Source organism: Mixophyes fleayi, chromosome 4 (genome assembly GCF_038048845.1).
Source record: "Mixophyes fleayi isolate aMixFle1 chromosome 4, aMixFle1.hap1, whole genome shotgun sequence".
Lineage (NCBI taxonomy): Eukaryota > Metazoa > Chordata > Amphibia > Anura > Limnodynastidae > Mixophyes > Mixophyes fleayi.
The window spans coordinates 127,555,952-127,583,803 of record NC_134405.1 but is presented as its reverse complement, the minus strand read 5'-3'; the positions used below and the strand labels follow the sequence as shown (position 1 = coordinate 127,583,803).

Sequence of the window (27,852 nt, the reverse complement as noted above, 5' to 3'; positions counted from 1 at the left end):
GAGTACCTCCCCTCCCACACAGTTGCCGTTTCCTCCCCCCTAAGGTATAGTTCACAGTCTCACCTAAAACTGGTAGAATATACGCTCCAGTATTGTGCAGATTTCTGGCTTTGACAACAAGAGCATTGTTGAACATTTTGGATGACAAGAGCGTAGACTGAAAAACTCGGTTTACAGCTACTCGCAGAAATATTGCAAACTGACAGCACTTCACTTTCAATCACAGCTACTGTGTAATGGGCAACAAACACTTCAGAGATCTAAACCCGCAGCGTAACTGGCAATACTGGTGATCAGATCACAAGTAACTCTGGACAGTAATTGGCAGTACATGGCTAAAGGACACTTTTCAGTCTCAGAAAACATCACAAATCACATGTGAGTAACTGCGGAATGATCAGAACTGATGCAGAGAGGTGTGCGAGTACGACCAGCCGATGACACATGTGTTTATACATGTGGTTATCACTATTTTACGCCGTGGAACCTGGAATATGTCTCTTCGTTCTATTACTCTGCACTGCTTGTAGCAGGTCAGTTTGCGTAACTGAATGGTATGTCTACCTAGAAATATAATGCCTAGCTGCATTGGGTGGCGGTCAAGTAGTTAAACTGTTTATCTTAAACACTATTATTTGGATGTCTTGGATTTCTTTTATGATTATTTGAAAATATTTCACAATTTGTGTGTAAACAAATAACTTGGTCAGTTTTACATGCTGTAGTGTGTAACAACGTGCATGAATACAGATGTCCACAAACGCTATGGGGAAGTGTACTAATAATTAGTTTGGAATATCTCCTGAATTCTGTATAATATATGTATATATGCCTGGGAGCCAACTTTAATTTAAAACGAATGAGGGTGCTCACGTTATCCATTCCTATATGACTGAAAAAATGCCATGCATTAACATGTGGCATGTGCATGTATGTTGTGTTTTTATTTCTAGTGTACTTTAACCTAAAACATGAACTGTGTGCACACATTTGTGTGATGTATTGCAGGAAGTGCTGACACCTTTTCATAATGATTATAGTCATTTTTCATTATTTCTGGGCAGAATGAGCTCTGACTCTAGGGAAAGAAGCTTTAGAACATTCAGTTAATAAATAGCATATATTCTATTTGCAAATTCACGTGCATCCGATAATCAAGGAGTTTTTGCACTAAACTGCATTTTGAAATGCTTTTTGTATTAGAAACTTCATTTTAATTTGCATGTGTGAAGAAACCACAGTTAGCTGGGACGGTGGTTACTCTCCGTGGGATTCAACTCACTGGGGTAGACTAGAGTATATCCAAAATAAGGCTTTATTTATTATGACAGCACAACACCATAAGACGTTCATAATGTACAGGGTAAATGGTAGCGTGTAGCCTCTTACAGACAGCGCTCCAAAGTAATAACCTCAGTATATTTCAGAATCGTATCCTCCTGCAGTATTACTGCTACCGTTTAGCACTACTGGCTCACACAGACCCTGTCTTGGTAGGGTTTCCTTTGGCAGCACAACAGTGCTTGGCCCAGAGTCCTTTTTGCTGATGCCAGGATCTTAAAAGCTAGAATAGCTTCTATTGGCATTCTGCTATCCTTATATTCCTGGCTGTTTACACAGGAAGTAGGGTCAAATGTCTCAATCCCCCCTCCTTTCAGCAGGTGTCTATCAGTGGACACCTAGGGGTAAATGTATCAAGCTGCGGGTTTGAAAAAGTGGAGATGTTGCCTATAGCAACCATTCAGATTCTAGTTATAATTTATTTAGTGCATTCTACAAAATGACAGCTAGAATCTGATTGGTTGCTATAGGCAACATCTCCACTTTTTCAAACACGCAACTTGATAAATTTACCCCTTAAATTATGTAACTGTTGGACATACTAGCGTCTATTTATCATACAGTGATTCCATGTTAAATCCCCGAAAACGTTATCATCATTGCATCGTAGCAGCTATATCGTAGATATCTGCTGCTTTGCAACTGTGTTTGTTTTACTGAGCAGTCCCCATAAAAATGTATGGGGACTGCTCAGTAATGCTATTAATATCAATTGTCAAAAATCTTTTTTTTTTTTTTTTTTTTTATGGCAGTGTACACCTGCCAAAGCTGGTGCACGTTAATATAATAAAAAAAAGTTTCATTGCTGTCAGCTCTGCTCCGAAGAGCAGAGCTGGACAGCACATGTGTGGAGGGATCATGTGATCCCTCCCTGTCACATGATAACAGTTCCTTGATATCATAGTCTCTGTGCGCATGCCCAATGCTTTTGGTTGGGGCATTAGTTCATGCCGTCATCGCAATCTTCCGTGCAATGACCAGGCAGTGAAAAGGTGAAGTGTTAAACTTCACAGGGACACAGGAACAGTTTATTGTGACTGCTGTCCCTGCTGAAGTTTTTTGATAAATATCAATGATAGTTCAATCCTTATCAATGTGATAAGGATTATAAATGATCTTTCATATTATGCAGTGGTAAATAAATATGCCCCACTGTCTGTTACCTTGATTATAGAATGGAATGGCTTGATTAAATTAGCTATTTGGTTTGATGCACTTAACAAAGGGTTACACTATTACGTCACGGAATGACACTTCACGCTTGCGTGAAACGTTTAGTGGGGTATTCAATTGTTCGTCCGGACCTCAGAAAAACTCGTGCTCTAAAACTATTACCGTTAATACGGTGAGTAAATTACCGTATGAACGGTATTTACGCACAATATTACCGTATTAACGGTAATAGTTTTAAAGCGCAAGTTTTTCTGAGGTCCGGACGAACAATTGAATACCCCCCTTAGACTTTTAACATATTGGGCCTGAGTCATTAAGGAGGACAAATCATAAAAGAGGAGTAACTTTGCTCCTGAGCAAAACTATGTTGCATCGGAGGAAGAGGTAAATTTAAAATGTGTGGACAGATTTATAGTTGGGATAGGGCATGTCCTAGATCAACTTTAAATTTCAGTGTAAAAATAAAGCTATTAAGTATTTGCATGCTACATGACAAACAGCCAGTATTTTTCTTACATGCAAAGTAATAAACTAATTTGCACCCCTTGCTTTGTAACATGGTTTGTCCAGTAACAAATTTACATCTTTTCTTTCTTTGCTCTCTTTAATGACTCAGACCCATTGTATCTGCAGCATTACACAATCTGAGTCTGTGATACATTTTGATACAGTAACATTTATATTAATACATTTCCTAATGCTATTTCAGACAGTATAGTACTGTGGAGTCACATTGCATATCATCTATAAGTTCTAACCTAATTACCTCTCAAATTACCTGTTGACCTAGCTAATAAACTTGGGCTGCCAGCTAGCTACGTTAACAGTCACACAGACATTGTTCCGATTACAACCCAAATATAAGCCATACCTCATAACAATAGGCATTTGAGCCAAATGATAATTACCTTAGCTAACACAAGCAAAATTGCTACTGCTGTCATCATCATATATTTATATAGCGCCACTAATTCTGCAGCGCTGTACAGAGAACTCAATCACATCAGTCCCTGCCCCATTAGAGCTTACAGTCTAAATTCCCTAAGACACACACACACACACACACACACACACACACACACACACACACACACACACACACACCAAGGTCAATTTAATAGCAGCCAATTCACCTCCACGCAAACACTGGGAGAACATACAAGCTCTACACAGATAAGGCCATGGTCGGGAATCGAACTCCTGACCTCAGTGCTGTGATTCAGAAGTGCTGACCACTAAGCCACCATGCTGCCTGTCCTTTTATTTTTACACAATAAGGCAACATTCTTTATATTTCTAATACATACAATATTGCAGATAATGGCAAGGACAAAATGTACCTAACAATATACATAATAGACTGATACACTGGTGTATATACTTAGACTGGGCCAAGGATTAAAAACGCACCATTTTACTGCATGCCCAAAAGACTATTCAGAGTTGTGTTTTACAGGCAATTGTCTAATGACCTGGTACATTTATCTATACAAAAAAAATCACTCTGTCCTAGTCATCTAGAATGCATGTTGGTTGACACTGATTGAAAGTGCTTTGAGTGTATCAAACAGATGTGGGTCTATTTTGTCTGACTCCGGTTGAAGAGGGACTAAGATAGATCCCTAAGTGAATGCTGGCTTTTGGGGAGTGCAGTTTCTCAAGGCACAGGCCATTAGGAGACCCCTGAACTAATGGGTTTATTGTTTTCTCAAGATTTGTTTCCTGCTTATTTATGCAGTAAACGCCAAGCTCTGCAGCAAACAACTATCCAAAAACATACTGGTAGGTTAATTGACTGCTAACAAAATTGACCGTAGTCTGTGTGTGTGTCTGTCCTCCGGTGTGTGTGTTAGGGAATTTAGACCGTAAGCTCCAATGGGGCAGGGACGGATGTGAGTGAGTTCTCTGTACAGCGCTGTGGAATTAGTGGCGCTATATAAATAAATGATGATGATGATGATGAATAGAGATTGTGAATTCATACATGCCCACTTGCTGTATATCTACAGACACAGGCCTTAAGCCGTGATGCAGTTTAGAAATGTCACCACAAAATGGCATTTTTGCACTTCCACGACCTCCAGTAAGCCTGGAACCACTGGCAATGATCGCAGGAAAGTCCAGAGGTGGGGCCAGGTTACAATACAGAGAGGTTCCTTGCCCCATAATCATTATACATGACACTTAAAGTGATTGTCATATGTTAAATGCCTAACACTCTTATCTGGTATCACATACTTGACAGAACTATGAGAAAAAAGTTAGAGCAAAATCTAATGGCGCAGAAGTAATTATGGCAAGAACAGGACTAGAATGCTTTGTGCCTTCACAGAAAACAGGGACCACAGACTTAATGTTACTGCTTTTCTGCAACTAAAATTGTAATATTTTATTGAGTAGCATAAAAAATGAATACTCATTTGTGTGCCCTGCAGGGTTCATGAATACATATCATCTTAATGTGTATAAATAAAATATTACAATTTTAATTGAAAACATTTTTTTTTTCTTGGTCTCTGGGCACCCTGTTGATAACTTCTGTCTCTGATTCCTTATGTTATGGAATAATTCTAGAAATTTTTTTTTTCAAAAGCTGATTTTATTTGTATGTGCAAGTAACAAAATACTTTTTAATACCTTTTTTTTTTATAGTGGAATAATCACATGACAATTAAGTCATAATCTTCTTCATTATCACCATTTATGTATATAGCGCTACCAATTCCACAGCGCTGTACAGAGAATATTTGTCTTTCACATCAGTCCTTGCTCCATTGGAGCTTACGGTCTAAATTCCTAACTTTCAAAACCCATTGATCATTCATATTACTTATATGAGTAATATTTATAATTAGCTTACTTTCAGATTTGGTGAAAGTATTCAAAGGGGCACCTAACCCATCTGAGTATAGGGGTAATTGGATGTGTTTATTTAAAACATTGGTCATTTTTCTACTTGGATATGACCAGAATCTTTTTACTTTACAGCACTGCCACATATGTGAATAAATGGGAGGACTCACCATTGGTATATACTCTTGACGACATTTAAAAATGCCACTACCTTTGATTTCAATGTAGTCGACCTCTGAAAGAAAAATTTGTATTGTAATGTTAATTGTTTGCCATTGAGAATATATTATATATATATATATATATATATATATATATATATATATATATATATATACACCAATCAGCCACAACTTTAAAACCAAAACAGCTCTGGCTCGTTGAGGCATGGACTCTACAAGACCTCTGGAGTTGTCCTCTGGTATTTGGCATCAAGACATAAGCAGCAGATCAATTGAGTCCTGTAAGTTTCAACGTAGGGCCACCATGGCTCGGGCTTGTTTTTCCAGCACATGCCACCGATGCTCGATCAAATTGAGATCGCATTGAGTGCATTATCCTGCTGAAAGAGACTACTGCCACCATGGAATACCATAAGTGTGAAGGGCTGTACTTGATCTGCAACAGTGTTTAGGTAAGTGGTACGTGTCAAAGTACATTCCACATGAATGCCAGGACCCAAGTTTTCCCAGCAGAACATTGCCCAGAGGATCACACTGCCTCTGCCAGCTTGCCTACTTCCCATAGTGCATCCTGCTGCCATCTCTTTCCAGATAAACGGCGCATACACACCTGGCCATCCACATGATGTAAAAGAAACCGTGATTCACCAGAGCAGGCCACCTTCTTCTATTTCTTCATGGTCTGGGTCTAATGCCAACGTGCCCATTGTAGGCGCTTTCAGCAGTGGACACCTTGTCAGCATGGGCACTCTGACTGGTCTGTGGCTACGCAGTACCCTACGCAGCAAGCTGTGCTGCATTGTGTATTCTGACACCCTTCTATCGTAGCCAGCATTAACTTTTTCAGCGATATGTGTTGCAGTAGCTCTTCTGTGGGATTGGACCAGACATGCTAGCCTTCGCTCCCCATACGCATCAGTGAGCCTTGGGTGCCTATGACCCTGTCACAGGTTGTTCTTCCTTGGACCACTTTTGGCAAGTACCATTGCATACCGGGAAAACCCCACAAGACCTGTCGTTTTGGAGATGCTCTGACCCAGTTGTCTAGTCATCACAATTTGGCTCCTGTCAAAGTTGCTTAGATACTTGTGCTTTTGCATTTTTCCTGTTTCAAATAACTTCAAGAACTGACTGTTCACTTACTGCCTAATATATCCCACCCTTTGACAGGTGTCATTGAAACAAGATAATCAATGTTATTCACTTCATTTGTCAGTGGTTTTAGTGTTGTGGTTGATTGGTGTATACATAGCATTTATCTATAATATTTGAGTTTTTGTTTTATTTTAGGAGAACTATGCTAATACATTTGTTTTCTGAATACATAATTACTGGGGACACACAAAATGGCCCTGGGAGTTATTTTTGGCACAGTTTTAGAAAAAATATTCTAACCTAATAACCAATAGGGAAAATTATGTTATATGTAAATTGACATAATTTTATTTTAAAATAAATATATTCAGGGTTACATTCAGTTAGGCACACTGTGGCTCAGGTTCTGAACATTTTTATGGAGGAAAATAAATTATATTTCTATAGAAGCCATGCTTGAAAAAGATTGTAATGTGTGTGGTCAGGTTAGTTTAAGGGGGGTATTTTATTGAAGTGAGGAAATTAAAAACTTGCCTTAATTTGTCCTTTGTATGCTTCATATTCTGTAACTTGAATATTACTATTTATTTCAGTCTCTTTATGCGAATAAATAAAAGTGGATGTGGTTTAATGTCACATTGAAAAATCACTTTTGTAGAATACAAGTAATGTAGTTTTTTTTTCTTTTTCTTCTAAATCCCAAATATAAACAGTTTATTTTCTTAAGAAATTATGGCAAAAGCAGACTTAGAATAAGAAGGACAAAGAGGACATTTTTACATCCTAGTTAAAGAATTGCATGAAGGTGTATGTGGTTTTATTTACTTTGTGCTCATCGTTTGTCTTCTGAGTTCCCTTAACTGGATTAGACTTTTGTTTTGATTCCAAACTCTCATGGGATCCAACCTTAACTCCTGAGGGCATCACAGCAATCTAGATGTGAATGTGTGCCACCAGACATTCTGTGTGTATATGTGTGACAAACCTGTTCTTGTACATCCCTGTTTATATTTCTCTCCATCAAGCCTCTTTTTTTTCTTTTTTCTTTCAGGTTTGTTTGGATTTGGTGTTAATATGCTCCTTTTTTTTTTTTTTTTTTAATCTTACAGGTTTGGTTGTTTTGGTGTTAATATGCTGATCCTCTTGTCTATACTAACTTATTTTTTTTTTCCATGTCTGTCAAATGAACATTTCTGGCATGTTACATTTCTGACTGTTAGCTGGTTCGGAGTCATGCTTAGGCTTACTTTGTAATTATTAGTTGATCAGTCATGAGGAGCATGAACATACATGATGTTGTCCAGAGAAGTGTTATAAAGTTCAGTTTTGGCATAATGATAATAGTTGAATTAAATTATTAATAGTTTAGGGAAATATAATGGCTTAAAAGAAAATCGTGTTTTTAGCTGAATGAATAGATATTGGTAATTTCATGTGTTTAAATTGAAGCCAGATGCTTTTAACAGGACATGTGTTTAAGAAAATGTAAAAGTCAACATATGCTTTATGACCTTTTAGGATTTAAGATTCCTAAATGTTTGTAAAATTTGTCATGTATTTATGCTTGATTATATGTCATCTGGTGTACATTATTACAAAGAAGTATTGTATGATTAATGCTGTCATTTAGGAGGCTGGATTTAGAGTATAAATATGTGTAAATTTGAATTGGAGCTCAGCCTCATGCAAATCTGTCATGATCATCATCATCATCATCATTTATTTATATAGCGCCACTGATTCCGCAGCGTGTTCCTTGTGTGTGTACATACTATAAAAGAAACAAGCTATTCACACTTGCTATCTGAAGAACTTGCTTCAACAAAGTGATGTTGCGAATATAGAGCAACTGCTGCTTATGCTTCATGTGTAGAAAACATCATAGTTGTTTTCTCAGTCCTGCTTATGCTAGTGTTTTATCCATCAAATTGATTTCTACACTGGTAAAACATCTTGCACATGGAACACAAAACTCGTCTCCCACACACACAGGATCTTCATTCTACTGATAACGTTACTGCTGTTCTGGGTAAAGTGAATTGTACCAGATGGCTCTGATCAATGATTGCTCTTACAAACTTCTAACGATGTAAGAAAAAATATGCTTAGATGTTTATATATTGATATTGCAAATAAGATTAATGCATGGTTTTCAGTGGTGGTGGGGTCACAATATCTCTTTATGAATATGCTTTTGTTCTGTGTTTCATTTTAGTTTATATTTCTCTTACAGGGAAAGGGCTTTAGCCCACAAAGAGAACTAAACGAGCAGTACCCATTTTCTTTGCAATGGCAGGGAAAAGGCAAACCAGTACCATCGACCACATGATGTTCAACAAGCTGTCACGGATGGAGGTGGCACCACAGTTTTCTATACCATTTCCTGGGAAGACTGCCCCAAAGGATCTACAAACTTGCCAGAACTTTATTACATACTCTTTGCCATGCACTGAGGGACAAATATCTTCCAGTCCTTGGAGCTCTGCTGCTGCATATCGACAGTATGAAGGCAATGCTCTGAGCCAGCATGTGCAGACTAGTAGAGTTTCAAATAAATGTCAAAGACCGGAAGCTGAGATACTACATAATCCCTTGCAACTATCAAATCATGTGAATAACCACTTCTCAGTTCACCAGAGCCACCCAATTCATAGTTACAATATGTCATCTCCCCGACCATGCCCTCCAATTGTCATGCCACGACCTGTGTACAGGAGTCCCAGTGGTTTCATGGATTCAGCATATGGGACTCTGGGTGTTTGTGTTGGATCTCAGCCGCTGTGTCCACCTGCTATAGAATGGAGCTCTTCTACAGGGTTTGCCTATCCACCTTCTACTTCATATGCATCTGGCGCAAACAAGCATTTTTCCACATCTAATGATTACACTGATGTAGCTGGCAGTCCATCCTCTCTCTCTCGGGGCTTGCAGGAACGAAGTCCTGTTCACAGACACAGAGTGGATATGAGTCTTGCGGTGGGAGTTTCTCCTACATGTTCCCAGGAAGAAGGTTTTAGAGATCACTGCCACTCTTTTGCTCCTTCTAATGTTCAACTACTCTATGCTGAAGGCACTGCACCTGTAGTAAAGCAGAGAAATTCAGCCTTTAATATGCCCTCTCACCAACATCAGAACTACAATCCTAGCATATATCAAGGTACCCTAGACAGTAGAATGGGGCATTTGTATTCGAAGAGTAATTATAGTAACACAATAGATGGTACCCACCAAAGGACCTTTCCCTTTTCCGGCAGTATGGACATGACATCATCTCCCCACAGCATAAGTGGGGGTACCACTTATCCAAGCAGGATGCAAACAATGCAGCCAGGATTTGTGAACCCAGAGCTAAGAGTGAGAACATCTTACACTGGTGGTAATTTACAAAAAAATAATATTTGGGCTGAAAGGGATTTGCAATTTGGGACAGCCAAGACCAATACAGAACTTCAATACTCTACCCAAAGGCATAAGGATTTGTGGGTGCAATCTGGTCAGATGAGCAGAGATATATGTGTGGGCTCTACCAGAGTTGACAAAGAGGGACTATTTGACACAGTCCAGACAAACAGTTGTTTGCAGGAGAGGACCAGATATGGGAACCACTTTTCAGAGCAGAATGCCCATGCTGCTGCTCTTCAGCAAAATATTAGTTCTAATATAACACAGGATGTCTCCATTAATAGGATGAAGGTTAATCAGGCTGCTAGAGAGAGTTCAGTAACTTCAAAGTCTGCATTGTCAGAACACATTAGCCAAACTCAGAACAGGAGTTCAAATATGAATACAGAACATGCAAAATCTACAGTTCATATTCCTCCTGCTGCTTCAGAAGTAATAAGCCAACATCAGAAAAGTGATGACGGCATGGAAGAGAGACATGCATTGCTGGATCCTAACTGTGATCATCCAGTTACTAATGTGATGGATGTTGACGTAACACATAATCCCCCTGTGCCAGTGACTAAGGATGTGGATATTTATGGTCCAAAATCCTCCCCCATGCCTGTGAGTAAGGATGTGGATGTTGAATCTCCAAAATCACCCCCAATGCCAGTAATTAATGATGTGTTTAGCCTTGCACCATATTGTGCTTATTTAGATGGAAAAAACAATCCTTTTCCTACGTGTCAAGATTGGAATGATAAAAACAAAATATCTACCACTCTTTTCTCACAACAGCCACTTTCTCCAGGCAAGAATGGGAAAATTGGAAAAGAACTTACTAAATCAGGTAATATCACTGTGATTAATGCTATGGGCCCTCAATCAGTAAAAAGTCAACAAACAGAGACTTTGCAAACTGGAGAACCACAAGGTGTCTCCTACCACCAAACAGTTGGTGAAACAGTAGTTCTTGATCTCAGTTTGAAAAAGTCACATCAAACAAGTTCCTCTGCTTGTAACCAGGAGAACTTGTTCCAACTTGACCGGGAGGCATTGCCCTCTCTTGTCACTGATAATTGCTTGACTAAAGCCTCTGATAAAATGCTACATCAGGGCCAAGAGATCTGCAAGTCTCAAGTCACTGGGAGAATTTCCCATCCAGGTGATGAGAACCGTCGATCTCAGACCAGTGGAATAAACAAAAACCAGGAAAACTGTCAATCTCAGGTCACTGGAAGAATGTCCTCCCTGGATCAAGAGCGCTGTTTGTGCACCAAAAGCGTTTTCAACAAGGGCAAAGAAAGCATCCTGCCTCAGGTTACTGAGACAATGACCTCCCAGCTTCGTAACGATAATCCATCTCAGACTGCCAAGTGCCTGCCCCAACATCTTCATGAGGGCTACCGATTTCAGGTCACTGAGAAACTGTCCCACCAGCTTCAGGAGAACTGCCAGTCACAAGCCATGGACAGCTTAACTCGCCAGAATCGGGAAAGCTACCCATCGCAGATCACTGAGAGCCTGCCCAAGCAGCTTCGGGAGAATGGTCCCTCTCAGGCCACCAAGAGCATGCACCGCCAACTTCAGGAGAACTACCCCTCTCAGGCTCCCAAGAGCATGCCCCTTAAACTTCAGGAAAGCTACAAGTCTCAGGCCACAATGAGCCTGTCCCACCAGGAGAATTATCCATCTTGGGCAAAAGAGATGCCACACCAAGGTCAGTCCAGCTGTATGTCAACAACTTTTCCTGTTCATTCTTTAGTAGCATGTTCTCCCCAACCCTCAAATCTATCGCTTTTTGTGAGTACCATACAGACTCCAATTACATTTTCATCTCAAAGTGTTGTACTTGCTTCTTCTCTACCTGCTTGTCCTCCAAACAATATTAAATTGCACTCCCCCCAAAAGCACCAGTCCATAGAATCACCTGGACGAAGAGCTAGAAATTCTCTTGGTAGATGCCGTTCAATTACTTCACCTTCAGGGTCAGAAAATGAGGCCAATGGTTTCCACAGTTCCAAATCATTCATGTTCCGAAAGTATAAAATTATGAAATTTTCCTCATCTGGAGAAGAGATGCAGGAACTCGTTAGTGACTCCTCTTCCCGTGCCTTACCCAGTCCATTTCCTCTACCATCGGATGCAGTACAGTCTTTACCTCCCAGTGCTCCTGAATCCTCTCCAACTCTTGGGGAAGCAAATGTGTCTTTGGCAAGTGTTGGTGAGCTTTCACTGATCGGTCCTGGGCAACCGTTCTCTGAACTTCACCGGTCAGTATGTGTAGCTATCACAAGTTCAGTTGTTAGATCTCCATCAAGCCTTCTCAAGGAGTGGGTTGAAAAAACCGAGGAGGAAGAGAGAAGCAAGATGCCAGTAAAAAGCAAGAATGGTTCTAGGTCATGGGACCATTCCACAGACTCACCAGTACATGCTATATGGCTCGCTTTTGATGGGGTCCGTTTACTTCTTCATAAGCTTCTGTCCCAGCTGGAAACCTTCATGTTCACTCGGAGCTGCCCTTTTTCTCATGTCATACGGGCAGGTGCCATCTTTATTCCCATACACCTGGTAAAGAAAGTTCTGTTTCCAGAATTATTAGGGCCATCTATAGACCGAATTTTGCAAAAGCACAAAGTAGAACTCCGACCCACTACTCTATCTGAAGAAAAACTCCTCAGGGAGAAAGAACTGAAAGACTGTCCTTCTCGCATGTTGAAATTACTTGCTCTCAAACAGTTGCCTGATGTGTACCCAGACTTACTAAACCTTTTTTGTGGACATTCTATACAGCAGCAGCTTGGTGAGTTTATTTTTTTTTTGCTTTATATTTACATTTATTTAAAATGAATTGATTATCCTCATTTGAAAATGTGTTTTGTGATTTGTCCCATTGTCTCTCACTTAGAGAAAAAAATAAAATTTATTTAGGTGACGTGTCAAAATCAGAAATGAACCGTCCTTTCCACAGAAATTTCTATGGCGATCATCTTTTTTAAAGGACTAAAATGCTGCAAATCTTTCTCCTCCCCACAGTTAAATTGAATTGATTCATCCTCAAGTGCACCTTGCTTGTTATATGTATTGAGTTTTCACTTTTTATGTTTTCCCTATTTTCTGCATATGGGTGTGTGAGCAGATGGGCTTACTTTGCCACCCGGTCTGTAGGGGGCAGAAGAATGAAGGGATGTTACACAGTTTATCTGAGTTGCCTTCTAACTGTCAGTAACCGACTGTTACTGACCACTCCTGCTGGTGTCGCCTTCCTCCAGACACTAGGGGACTTGCGAATGCCAGCTGTGCAATAGTTGGAAGAAAATTCGGCTGCCACCACTAGGCTCCTTCAACGGCGCCTAGAACCACTTACTCTAGAACCGCTTTCGGTAGCTGGTATAGCTGTTGCAGCGCCTTCTTTCTGTTGATTATGCTGGTACCTTCTTATCGCTTATTATGGATTTGGACTGCTGGGTAGCGCGCAGAGCGTTGACACACAGACGCTGGGATCAAGACAGGACAGACGGGGAACGGATTAGAATGTAAGCTCTTATCTGTTGGTCACAGGACACAGCAGGTAATAAACCTCAGGCAGAATCTTCAAGCAGTGATATTTATTTGCTCAAGGGGTCTTTACAAGGACCATTACACACTAGATGGAGGTACTAATGATCATCCAGAAGTACAGATGGTATAATACATTACATGGTCAAACAGAGCTCTCTGTATACCGTTTCTGACACATGTTGGTAGGGGGTACCCCAGCACCCTGATCCTACCGGCACCACAAAGTCTGATATATTACATTAAATTATTAGCTTGAGGATGTGATGTTCTCTAAACTTGGATTTAAATGCAATTTAAACTTAATAAAATTTACATCACTTTGTGATTTCCTAAATTACTTGCTGTTAGGTTTCCTATCTCTCTAACACTCGAAGAAAGTGTAACGACCCCCTCCCGTGCATTCAGGCTAAATGATGTCCTGGTGAATGAAAAGGCCTAATTAGCATGGGATTTCCTTTCTTCCTTTTTTTTTTTTTTCTTCCTTTCCTCCAACATCTGTCTACTGCACAATACATTTCTAATACAAAAATCAGTACATTTGCAATCGAATATATGGGTGCATTGTGCCATTAATTAAAATAAATTTATGCAATAAGTTATTTATAAGTGATCCAGCCACATGGTGCCACTTTAATTAGACAATGAAGGAAACTGACTTAAACTTCATAAGCACACAAATTTTCTGTCCTTTTAGGGTTCTTAACAGGCTCTTGTTGCTTGCAAATGGTGGAAGCAGCCACTTTATGAGTTTTATTACTTTGTGAGAATGCAGCCAGGCCGCTAAGTAGAACCTAATGATATTATTGTATGTAACTGATTGGTGCATTTCAGTTAATGATGTTTGTCCTTGATTGTCAATACATTTTAGAAGTTTAATTCAATTAACGAATATTCTTGCTCTTCAGCCAGTCTTGATTATTTCATTGTTCAGTAGGCTGTAACAAGATCACAAAATAACATATTTGAAGTTTTAAAGATAAATTATGAACCTCAAAATATATGGATGTGCAACCCACTTAATTCTGTGTGGATGCATCTATTTAGTGCCCTTGGGCACGTCTACTTTTTCTCTTTTGAGATGGATTTTTATACAAAATGCTTTACACATACATTTGGAGGATTGCAGGCCCAGATGGAAATATACATGGTGAAAACATTAAAAACATCACTACAAAATCCTGCTTATTACTTTTGTACCAACCCGTAAAATAACAACTTTTCCATTTGTTCCCCCCTAAAATATTGCTCATTGACATCTTTTTTCATGTCTTAAGTGATTAAAGTAAGCTGACATTGGGCTTCCTTACTTCATGTATCACATTTAGACTTTCTATAAAAAAAAATTTTTTTACAACGGTAGAATTGTGCCTTTTGGATGCAAAGCTTATTACCGTTTAAAAGTGTGACGGGTTTTGCAAAAGGTGACCACAATTACTGGCACTGGATAAAAGAGGCTTTGTGACCATCTGCAAAACTGGGAACAATGGGCACAAAACTTTATAAAACATTTGTGCTATAACCTGCGGTTTTGACATTTTTCATAAATTTACCTTTTTAGGTCTTGTCCACAGTCACGCTGGGAAAATAGATGTAAATGCATAAAAAACAAAATGTGCCTTAGACTTGTTTTAATTATGCGTTTTAAATGTGCTGTGTTTCTACAGATATAGTCTATTGTTCAGGTAGAGTGCATTATTGCATGAAAAATTGCGGTTTACGCCTACGTTTGGCCCACAATTTGTGGCCTATTCTAAATTGGGCCCTAAATGCAGATAGGTGTGAACAAGCCATTATAGTCTTTATAGTGAAGTGCTACTTACTGTTTATACCTTCATTCTTTTCCAGAAGGTATACCGTTTACCAAAGGTTAAGCACTGTTGATCAACAAATTAAACCAGACAGATAATCATGTATAAATCAAGGAAATGTAGAAGTTAGAATGGCAATTGTATTAACCAAAACTGGCCACAGAAATAGAAGCATGTAATCTTACTCCTGAGGAGTGTAAATGGTAAGTTTGTTTGAAAGTCACCAAATCTCGGTTATGGGTCAATATTGTGCTGACATCACTTTTGCATTTCTTCGGCAGCCCAATTAGTTCCCTTTTTAATGCATTTTTTTTCTTTTTAACCTCTTTAAACTGCATATAATGTGATTTATAAAAAAAAAAATCAAATAAAATTTGACCATCAGCTGATATAAAGGGTCTTTTCAATCTATCAAATTCTTTATCCCTGGAACACCATTGAACAAGCTCTTTTCAATAATACATGCAGACCTGCAATAGATATGATAAATAAAAATGGGCTAAAGTAAAATACTGTGGAATATGCATAACAATGGGGTAGCACATCATTGAGATTTCCGTGTAATACAACAACGTACATGATTTAGGCTACCTGTAAAATAAAGGCATTCTAATCCATTGAGGAGATCCGTTAAATCATCGAGTGGATCAGTTTCTTTCCACAAGAATGGGAAGAAATAACTTATTGTATACATTTATTTTTCATATTGGTGCCATGCCTCTGACATTATTGAGAATGCAGTGAGTGTATTTTTCGTTATAGGTATTTTTGAAGAGACTTTTTTTTGTCTAATATTTTGAAAAGTGGAATCCCATGTTAATTATTTAGTCTGATGGCAGGAAGGTGTTACTATTTCTTTAGGTTGAATGCACACAAGAGGATGTCTGTCCCGTGGAAATATCCCAATTCTGAATAGTTTTGGTTAAATTGCATATTGCTATTTACATTAATTTTGGGTGATGCATTGCTTCCTGTGCCATCCACTCATGTATTAATATTAATATATGAAATCCCAGCTCATGGCTAGTGGTGCCAGGGATTGGTTAAAGAGGCAGGGGGCTGGATTACCCACTGTTAACATGTGTCTTAAAAAACCCCCCAAAAAAACAACTGTGTAAAAACGAGTAGCAGAGCCCTCGTAAAATATAACATCTTGTACTTGTGATCATCAGTACCACAGACTGATGTATAAAAGCTACTTTTGAACAAATAAACACCATTCTGTTTGCAAGATCCTGTTGTATCCTATGAATTATAGATAAGTGCTAACGTCCAGTCTGTTCCCCGGTTGTCCTGTGTTGAACCAAGCATCCTGTGTCACCGACTGCCTGCTACCCACGGTACTAATCCAAAGTAAGTGGTTAGGAGTAACTATCCAGTCACCAGCAAAGAGGTGCTGTAGCATCTATACACTACACACAGAAGTAAGCGGTTTCAGATGTCTGTGAAGGAGCCTGGTTGGGACAGCAACTACTTTCTTACAACTGGTGCACTCAGTCAATGAGTGACTGGCTGAGTGGTGAGTAATGGCGGGTTACTGATGGCAAGAGAACCACCAGACCAAGCTGTAAAATTCAAATAAACCACCAAGAGAGAGATAGGATGGCAGAGTAAGCCCATCCAGTCAGTTTAACAGTGGCAGTCGAAGAACATTTTGTCACAGGTGCTATAAATTAAGTTATGTGTATATAATCAGTTTAATAGTAACCCGGGAATATCATGGGAGTGCATGTCTATAAAACTGAGCAAATAGTCGACAAGGGAGATGCAGGAAACACCTAGTACACAGTAAAAATCAGTCTGTCCAGATGTACAGAACCTGCCGAATTGCTATATGTTGAATGTAAAATGACACAATCTTATATGTTAAATAAACCCTTCAGAATTATCCTGGCAAAAAAACAATCTCTGTATATCCGTTAAGATAACCGCAATTGATATAATGGCATTTTTGGCTTCAAAATTATTGGAATTATCCAATCAAAGCTAATTGAATGATATTAGAGTGTGCCTTAAAAAATCTGGTTTACGGATTATCAGTATAGGGCTGTGCACTTGTGTGTGTGGTTACCTGCCATTTGCAGACCATTGTGTGATCAGTTCACCCCTCCAATGCACAGAATGGTCTGATCTGTCTATTTTGACCAACATATGTGGCCAAATTGTATTCATGTCTAACAACAGGATTGATGTTTTGCCAGAATTATTCTGCTTTGATCTCGCTACCCCTATGTGTTTCTGTAATTGATTCCAACCTTCATCTACAGTCTTTACAGAGCATTTGTTACTTGTGAAACTTCCTGGTCAGTCTGACAAGCTCTGACTTTCCAGTGCTGCAATATAGAGGGACACTAGCATCTTGGGCAATGGCTGTTTTCTTTAAAAAGCATATTGAACAGACTTGGTTAATCATAAATACGTTCAATATTTCATATATTTTCTGTTTTTTTCACTAATACACAATGGGGTGATGCACAGTTGGTCGTAAAATGGGCGTAAATTACTATTAAATAAAGCACAAGCAAAAATACCATATTTATGCCTATATGCAGAGCCATACATATCTCGAGATGCGTACTGCTACGCATCAGCAGCTTGTGCATATGCCTAGCTTCCTAATAGGCATATATGCGCAATTCTGCAGATCTGCATGAGTCATATTTGTGGAAATACGCATTTGTTGTACTCGCCCTGCGTTGGCACACCCTTTAACCTACAACGACCGTCCATACTTGCCTACTCTCCTTTAATGTCCAGAAGACTCCCAAATTTCTGGGAGTTCTCCCGGGAGAGCAGGGCAACCTCACGGATTCCATTCAGTTCGGATAGATAAGTGGAGGAGGCAGGGCTTAGTGACGCGATTCACGCATCATTGCGGCCCTGTCCCCTGCTGTGATAGCTAGAATGGCTGTCAGTTTAGGGGGCAGGGCCAATGGACGTGTTCCATATGGCCACACCCCCAGAAATCGCAAGTGCGATCTCACCGGAAGGGACATCTCACAAATCAAAGTATAGTTCCGCCTCTCCCTTGTAAGGTGTTGCAAGTGCCAGATACGCGCAAGTCTGCATTGGCACCTTTCTGTGCATTCACTTTGTGTGCATGTGCATTGTGAATTTACACTCTACAATATGGCAGTGGTTCCCAAACTTTTGCAGTTCGTGGCACACTTAGAGTCTCCATAATTTTTTCAAGGCACCCCTCCAAAATAATTACTAAGCAGTCCTGTTTTAGAAGTAGTTGGGTCAAAAAAATGTAATAAGTATTTAGGTCAGGAAAGAAATACTTATTTAGTTGTATCCAAAAATGCCCCCTCTGCATCCAGTCACTCTGCCCCCTCTGCCCTCTCTCACGCTGCCCCCTCTGCCCTCTCTCTCGCTGCTCCCTCTGCCCTCTCTCTCGCTGCCCCCTCTCATGCTGTCCCCCTCCTCTGGCCTCTGTCACGCTGTCCCTCTCCTCTGCCCTCTGTCACGCTGTCCCCCTCCTCTGCCCTCTGTCACGCTGTCCCCCTCCTCTGCCCTCTGTCACGCTGTCCCCCTCCTCTGCCCTCTGTCACGCTGTCCCCCTCCTCTGCCCTCTGTCACGCTGTCCCCCTCCTCTGCCCTCTGTCACGCTGTCCCCCTCCTCTGCCCTCTGTCACGCTGTCCCCCTCCTCTGCCCTCTGTCACGCTGTCCCCCTCCTCTGCCCTCTGTCACGCTGTCCCCCTCCTCTGCCCTCTGTCACGCTGTCCCCCTCCTCTGCCCTCTGTCACGCTGTCCCCCTCCTCTGCCCTCTGTCACGCTGTCCCCCTCCTCTGCCCTCTGTCACGCTGTCCCCCTCCTCTGCCCTCTGTCACGCTGTCCCCCTCCTCTGCCCTCTGTCACGCTGTCCCCCTCCTCTGCCCTCTGTCACGCTGTCCCCCTGTCCCCTCTCCTCTGTCACGCTGTCCCCCTGTCCCCTCTCCTCTGTCACGCTGTCCCCCTGTCCCCTCTCCTCTGTCACGCTGTCCCCCTGTCCCCTCTCCTCTGTCACGCTGTCCCCCTGTCCCCTCTCCTCTGTCACGCTGTCCCCCTGTCCCCTCTCCTCTGTCACGCTGCCCCCCTGTCCCCTCTCCTCTGCCACGCTGCCCCCCTGTCCCCTCTGCCTCTGCCACGCTGCCCCCCTGTCCCCTGGCCTCTGTCAAGCTGCCCCCCTCTCCTCTGGCCTCTGTCACGCTGCCCCCCTCTCCTCTGGCCTCTGTCACGCTGCCCCCCTCTCCTCTGGCCTCTGTCACGCTGCCCCCCTCTCCTCTGGCCTCTGTCACGCTGCCCCCCTCTCCTCTGGCCTCTGTCACGCTCCCTCTCACTCTGTGCCCTCAGCCGCAGCCAGCCAGAAAAAAAACAAACTAAACATAAACTTACCAATTCGCGCGGCGCCGGGACCCAGCATTCTCCGTCTCTCTCACGCAGCTTGTCACTATAGTGACAAGCCGCGTGAGAGAGGAGGATGCTGGGTCCCGGCGCCGCGCGGATTGGTAAGTTTATGTTTTTGTTTTTTTTTTCTGGCTTTCCCGCGGCACCCCTGTGACAGCGCCGCGGCACCCCTGGGAGCCGCGGCGCACACTTTGGGAACGGCTGCAATATGGTGTAAGTTGAGGACTGGATCAGGCCCACTGTGTTTTTTGCTCTTTCAAGATTTTTTTTATAGTAGAGCATATTTTATACAAGGAAAAAAAAAGGTTCTGAGACATGTATTAATCTATTATAAAAACAAAACTTTATTAGCAATACATTTAAAATTACAGTTATATATATTGGTTAAAAATATGATAATGAGCTCTCTTCATTTGACTACTTGAAAAAGGCTAAGCGAAATGTTTGTCAGAGGGCTCGTTGTACAGAGCAGCATGGCAGCTTAGTGGTTAGAACTTCTGCCTCACAGCACTGTGGTCATGAGTTTGATTCCCAACCATGGCCTTATCTGTGTGGCGTTTGTATGTTCTTCCTGTGTTTGCATGGGTTTCCTCCCACAATCCACAAACATACTAGTAGGTTAACTGGCTGCTATCAAAAATTGTCCCTAGTCTGTGTGTGTGTTAGGGAATTTACACTGTAAGCTCTATTGGGGCAGGGACTGATGTGAGTGTGTTCTCTGTACAGCGCTAAGGAATTAATAGCGCTGTATAAATAAATGATGATGATTACAGATTGATGACACTACAGATGCCGTTAAGGTCCTCTATGTCTCTCTAACAAATCAAATACACTAGTATGCTTAGGAAAGGAATTAAGAAATGAAGCATAGCAACAGTGCTGATCAGACAGCATTTAATGCTGGTAATATGTCTGCTAAGAATGCAATGTGAGCAGTTATTAATCTGGCAATTAACATTAGCTGCATGTACTTTGTCAAAATTACACCTGACACTAGTAGTGATCTCAGTACTGAAGTCTGCACCAGTGCAGGAAAAATGATTATTTGACGGCATTTCATGCTAGCAGCATGTGGTCTGCTAGGATCTCTGTACAAACAGCACTTACAAACCTATTAATTAACACTAGCGGCACTCAGACTGTTGAAATTAATTCACCCTCACTTAGTTTTATAATAAAGAGAGAAGGATTGTTGCTTTTTGTCAGAACTGTACCTGACATTGGTAGCGATCTGAGCACTGGAGCAGTAATAGCAATGATCAAACAGTATCTTATGCTAACAGTGTTAATTGATAAGTGCTGTTTATATAACATTCATAGTAGACCACACACTAACAGTGCTTAGTGTGGGAATTACAGTTATGTCTGATTCAGTTTCATATCAAAAAGATTGTGGCAGAATTACACCTGACATTTGTAGCAATCATAGGGGCCTTTTTAACAAGTTCCAAATCCCCCAAAAAAGGCCGTTTTTGGGGGACCACCACCGCAATTTTAAGTATCCCCTCTCTCTCTCCCTCTCCCTCTCTCTCTCTCTCTCTCTCTCTCTCTCTCTCTCTCTCTCTCTCTCAGTCTCCACTGTTTTCGAATGCAAAAGCAGTCCCCATAGGTTTCTATGGGGACAGCTATTTTGCATGATTTAACAAGTTACGAAGATCACTGTGGTGAGAGTGAATTTTTGCCAAAGAACTAAAGACTTGTACTGCAGCTGTGGTAGGCGGTGTCAGAAGTCGCCGGCACAATCGGGCTTCTGATTTTGATTTCTTAAACGCACAACTAAAGAGCGGTAAGAGTATATCAACAAAAGGCACTCCAGTTCTCTAATGTTCAATAAACTATTAAATATTTGCTTGTGTATACATACATTGACTCAAAACTAAATATAGAGATTCCAATAAATGGGCAATATGCCTTTAATATTTGGATCACAAATAGGCGATATATTAAAAACAAGGATAATAAAAAATTAATAGGGAATGTGGAAAGGGAAGTTAAAATTAATCAGACCTTCGGAAGTATCAGCCGGCAGGGTTTTAAGGCATAAGGGATTAATGAGATATGTAGTTACTGTATTAGGAGTCTATAATTTTAATATCCTTAAATGTATGCTCCAATTGTAAGTTATCCCCATGTGAGTTTAAATATCTGAATACATTATATATATATATATATATATATATCAGTACATTATAATGAGGTAAGTTCCATACCTAGTGCGATAAACATCTCTTGTTTTTTGTATTCTGATCTTGACTATAGCTCTCAAGCAGTCTATATACCTAAATACTGTTCAAATTGTGATGATCCTTAAAAAGAAATCTGGTGCTTTGAGAGGTCCTTGCCATTTTAACAATCCAAGATAAACATATACATCAATCAAGACATCAATTATTGGAAGCGTTTTCCTATATGTGCTAATTTGAGAAGTCAGAAAAAGATTTTTTATTTTTATATTGTATGAATTTGTTGTACTTTTTTTTTTTTTCTAGTATAATTTACTGTATATTGTTCTGGGAGAGCTTATGATCATTATCTATAGTGGAATGTATGTTAAACCTTTTAAGCCGTCAAGCCTATTATAGCCTGATGCATAACTGATGCCTTATAGAGCTAATGGCTTATCTATGATTTGTTTCCCAACCTGTCTGTATGTTAACCTTAAGCCTATATAAACTTTGTGTAACCCACATTGTGTGTGTCTGCTCCTGTGAAGAGAAAGACATCAATGCCACTTGTTGAAATGAAGCACTTTACTTTTCATTTGATCTGAGCTAAGTGAAATGTATTGACATATCCTAGTTTACATTTGTAAAATAGCATGCAATATTTTACTCTAGAAATTGTCTTTAGAGCTTGCTCTTGTGTTATTGCAGTCTTTCTATCCAGATAAATAAGGTAAAAGCAATATACAATCCTTAACCTCATTAAAGGGCACAGGACCAAAATGTGGGGGACATCACTGTCTCTAAATGTAATGTAAAAGTGTATTATTTGGGGGAACATGAATATAATGTAAAGGTTTTTAAAAGTGGAAAAAAAAATCTGTTACAGTTCAATAAGACTTGTTTCATTCACACCACCCAACACTAAAGCACAGTCTCCAATTTCCCCCATATGTCAACTAGAGACAATTTATGTAAAAAGCTGACTACTTTTGTGGCATCCTGCTAATACTTGGCACTCAAAATATGTAGGAGAATATAGATGCAATACATTTATTTATATAGTGATATTGATCTGTTTATAAACATACAAACAAGCATTGTGCATTTGTGTGACACCTCTTCATTTTTATTTATTTTTTTCTAACTAATATTTACTGGCACAGATGATTGAAAACATCCACATTCACAAGTGTTCATCCTTGTGTCGTTGCATTGCTTCCACCAAAATCCACTTAGGGGTATATTTATCAAACAGTGGTTCTGAAAACCCGCCGATTATCAGCGGTTTGCTGGCAGTTTTGAATATGGCAATTTTATTATAGACAAAACCGGATGGGCTTTGTCCTTTAATAAAATGGTTGTTTTAAAAACTGACGGCAAACCACTGCTTGATAAATGTACCCCTTTAGTATTGTGTTTGCTTTATAGTCAATCAAGCCATTGCTATGTCCAGGCGGACTGCTGCATGATATTACTGTACATCTTACTGTACTTAGTGATGCTAGATCAGGGGTGTGCAACTCCAGATTTTAGCAAGTAACAGACATTTTTTTCATACATCTCTAATTAAAATCAACTATGTTGCTCATTTTTACGTGTGGCTAATGAAGTATATCCAAAATTTAATACATTTCCTTTTCGTTAACACTCAAGGTCTGGAGTTGTGTACCCCATAACTGGATCACAGGAGTTTTCCTGTCCTTCCTATTCCCTTTGGGCTCATATCCCTATACTTTATATCTTCCAGGTTCCCGCACACAGTCTGAGCAACATACACACAAGTACGTATGTGTTCCTTGCAAATCACACTACACAGGGGTGTGCCATTGCGTGTGTGTGCGTACCTGTGTGTATGCATCTGTGCATATGTCTGTGTGCTTCTTTTGTATGGGGGAATAATCTTTTACAGACTTTGTATATATTATTTTACATAGAAAAGAGCAATGGTACATGTACCTCTGTCAACTTGTTAGAAATAAAGGAAAACTTCATTTTTGTATAAAAAATGTTTTAAGGGGTGAATAGACCAATAGGGCCAACTATTTTATAATCTTTTTCTACATACACTCTTTTATATATTAGTGACTTGGCCAGAAGCTCATATCTTTGAATTACTCCACTCTCAATCTAAGGACAAGGATGAGAACAGTCAGTTAACAGCTTGGCAGATGTCTAAAAATGTCAGTGTGTTGCAGTAGTTCAGTAAGCAGCATTAAATAAGTGATTAATACACTGACATTTATAAAAAAAATACTTTTTCTTGAAAGTGAATACAATAACATAATTTAATTGTATACAAAAAACCTTGTCCCCTTATTTCTATTAAAACAAATAATTTAGTTAGAATGTTTGGGTACAACCCAGATTTAGTATTAGTAAATGTACAAGGCTTTTTACAGCAGTACTGGGTCAACAGGATGTACGTTTTTAAGTATGCATCCATTTACTAGCAGGGTATAATATGGATCAGTAAATCATGGATGAATGGCAAGAGCTTGCATAAAGGGGCTCAAATGAAAATGTATTGGCATGTATGGGGAGAGATACAATTTGTAAAATCAAAATAGATGTGGAGTTCTCAGGGTGTAGGGTAAAGGCACAGATCAGTTTTAAAAAAAAAATAATTATTCATGTTTTTGCCATTTTCTTATGGTTCGTCTTTCATATTCTAAGTACACACAATAGGAAATTGTCACTGTCATTCGTGCCAGTCAGTGCTTTACATGAGATGTTCTGCTAAGTTCCTAACTACATGGTAATCTTATGCGCCACATGACCATTACAAGCAGTGTATTCTCTATGTAGAGCTCCACTTACATTTCTCTCTCCTGTTCTATGCTCTACAACTTCTCATTTTCTCTTTAAATATACTTTCCCAATTGACATACTCGGTGGGTGGTTTATTATGAGCTAGGCATACAAAATAATAGTATCTTTGCCCGTCACCTAAGGAGCTCCACATTATGTACTGAAGAGCAATTATGGTAACTCAGTAAGCCAGCATAATTTAAATGTAATGGCTTTTTTCTTTTCTATTTTCGCTGACTCCTACATCGTTAATTATTGTCACTATCCTTCACACCTGTTTTGACTGTTTTCTAACTCTTACATTTCTTCTTTTGTGGTACTTGTTTTTTCACTTATCTGTGTCCTGTTTAGAACATCTCTTACATTCTCTACTTTCCTGAAATATTCCTTTGATTGTGTTATTTCTTTAAAGGGGAAGTATAAGTTTTGAAAATCTTCTGTTTCCAAGTGTATGTAGTATATTCATTTTAAAATATTAGTTAACTATTGGCAATTTTATTTGCTTATTTTTAATGGAATCCTCTTAGGTACTCACCTCAGCTAAAACTGACACAGGAGCTTGGGATGTGCCATTCATTATTATGGAAGGATGATAGATGGGAAGGATGATGGTAGAAATGTGACTAGGGTAGTAGTGGAGGTTTATAATATTGGCAGTAGGCCAGGGCTGGAGGGGCATAGTCTGTCTAAATTTGAACTCAGTAGTGCAAATATGACCATGACAAGAGTCAAAGCAAGGTGAGTTGGGGTGATTGCCCTACATTCAAATGAACCTGACGGTATATGCTTGCTGTTAGATGCAAAATAATAATAAACTGGTGTAATTTTTGAAACATAATTGAATATAGGTTAGCAGTGATGCTACAGATTATGGAGAAGCCCAAGTGCCAAGCTTTCTTTATAATAGATCTCATACCCTTTTATAAAATAAACCAGGTTATCCCAAACTTTTTCAGTTCAAGGCACCCTTAAGGTCTCCATAATTTTTTCAAGGCACCCCTAAGACAAAATAATTGCCAAGTAGTCCCCCGCCTTGCTTACCACAAGCCCTGGCCGAGGCACCCCTGTGAGATCTCCGAGGCACCCCAGGGAGTCTAGGCGCACAATTTGGGAGCCACTGAAATAAACTATTGAAAGCCAACAAGTGAAGACCAAAGTTAGAGCAGTGATTATATTTTTTTAAATGTCTGATGAGAATGCCTGTCATGTATATTGATTTTAACAAATGAATGATGCTTCCCTTTTAATTGATAATTTTTTGCCATCACAAGTTTCATTGGATTTTTATTGGGTTTTGTCTGTCAATATTTCATCATCATTTATATAGCGCCACTAATTACGAAGCGCTCCGCAGAGAATTTGCTCACATCACATTTGGGGGTATATTTACTAAACTGCAGGTTTGAGAAAGTGGAGATGTTTACTATAGCAACCAATCATATTCTAGCTATCTTGTATTTAGTACATTCTGCAAAATGACGGCTAGAATCTGATTGATTGCTATAGGCAATATCTCCACTTTTTCAAACCCGCAGTTTAGTAAATTTACCCTTAGGTCTTTGCCCTTGAGTTGTTCATGATTTTTCTTTATTGTGCTTTTTTTTGTTTTTGGTTTGGTTTGTCAGTCTAATACCTCCTGTAATTATTTCAACAGATAATGGCTCAAAGAATGGCCTTGAGAAAGGGGAATGCCAAATAACTAATTCATCCAACAAAGAACCACAGATTGCCTCACCGAAGAAAGGAAAAACATCCTTAATTCTGAAGCTAAAGAGAGTTTTCAAGCACTCTGGAAGCCATGTGTATAAGGCCCAAAGATTAAAGCCTCCAGACAAAAGAGGTACAGACAAATTACAAAAAAGCAGAGTGTATCGTAAAAAAAGTTACAGAGAGCGCACAATGTTTACCTACAAAAGGAGGAGGAAGGGTCGCCGCAAGTGTAACATCAGTAAAGGTTTTCCAGATTTGGTAGGGAGACGTATCCTCCACTTGTTTGATGATGGCAAGCAAGAAGCCTGGTTCCCCGGTAAAGTCCAAAGGGTGCATCGGCATTCACACAACCCACGTGACACCCAGTATGAGGTGTGGTATGACGACGAACCTGGCACTCGGTATTTTTTGGAACTACTGCAGGACTATGAGAAAGGCTGGCTACAGTTGGACAGTTGAATCACAGATAAAGCAGGATTTGCCAATCGCAGAGTTGTCAGGCAGGCCTGAAGCACACAGATTGGCTGAAATATTCTGACGTTTCCTATTCTAGTCTGTGAGGGGAGGTGTAATTTCTGAAAGAGGTTAATGTGTCCCCTTCTCCACATTCCCTGAATGGTCTTGTCAGTTTTGATATATATGTATGCATATATATATTTATTTTTTTTGTTTGTAAATTTTTATCCAGGTAACCTGGTAATGCCAGTGTATTTTGATTGTAAAATTTGCAGAGCTCTGGTTGGGTTTCTATGTGCATCATTTAGATTAGCCAGGTATACTTGAATGCTAACAAATTCTGAGGGCATTTGTTGGTAACTTTTATCTCCAGATCATTTGCAGCAGTGATGTGTGTTTGGGGGGTAAAGTTCATTTTAATGTGGTACAAAAAAAATCACGCTTTTTTTTATTGAATTAGCCCCGGTCAGCTTGCTATAGGTCATTTGTTCTTGGATGATTATGACATGTTTTTGTGTCATAACATATCTCCCACACAGATATTGAGCAGCATAGCCTCAATTTTATTGTGGCATAATTGTTTACCTTTATATCATGGATAGAATTGTCAAAAGTAATATTTTGTCAGCTTTTTATCTACAGAATTATCCCTGCTTTAGTTCAGTTAGAGTATTTTGTGGTTATGTGGTCAAATAACAGTGCATTACGGGTTTTTCTTTGTTAAAAAAAAATGTCAGAATGTATTGTGTTTAGGCTCATCTGTTTTTATTGAAATACAATAGAATGCAATGTGGTTTTATTTTTTTTTAGCCATTGTTCCTTCGAAATTCCTGTATGAATAAGCTGTAAACATATTGTTTCTATTGCTGTATTACATGTGTAATATAGGGGACATTGAGTGCCTTAATCTAAAGAAGCATTAAAAA

General features: G+C 39.7%; 1 protein-coding gene across 4 annotated transcripts; it reads left to right on the top strand.

Annotated features, from left to right (window-relative positions):
• Window positions 1-27,852, top strand: C4H15orf39 (chromosome 4 C15orf39 homolog). 4 transcript variants are annotated; one of them, XM_075208181.1, is made up of 4 exons: window positions 1-554; window positions 8,878-12,831; window positions 23,700-23,733; window positions 26,415-26,500. In XM_075208181.1, exons 2-4 carry the CDS (start codon window positions 8,934-8,936, stop codon window positions 26,416-26,418), a joined length of 3,936 nt encoding a protein of 1,311 aa, XP_075064282.1. In that variant the 5' UTR covers window positions 1-554; window positions 8,878-8,933; the 3' UTR covers window positions 26,419-26,500. The 4 variants fall into 4 exon arrangements, with proteins under 4 accessions (XP_075064282.1, XP_075064281.1, XP_075064280.1 ...); XM_075208180.1 differs by lacking the exon at window positions 23,700-23,733 and having other exon boundaries at window positions 15-378; window positions 26,415-27,852; XM_075208179.1 differs by lacking the exon at window positions 23,700-23,733 and having other exon boundaries at window positions 15-533; window positions 26,415-27,852.

Excerpts from the sequence above, each read along its gene's own strand:
- C4H15orf39 (XM_075208180.1), top strand. The coding sequence starts at position 8,934 with ATGGCAGGGAAAAGGCAAACCAGTACCATCGACCACATGATGTTCAAC. Across the intron at positions 12,832-26,414 it reads TTCTATACAGCAGCAGCTTG|ATAATGGCTCAAAGAATGGC; the intron begins GTGAGTTTATTT and ends TTATTTCAACAG.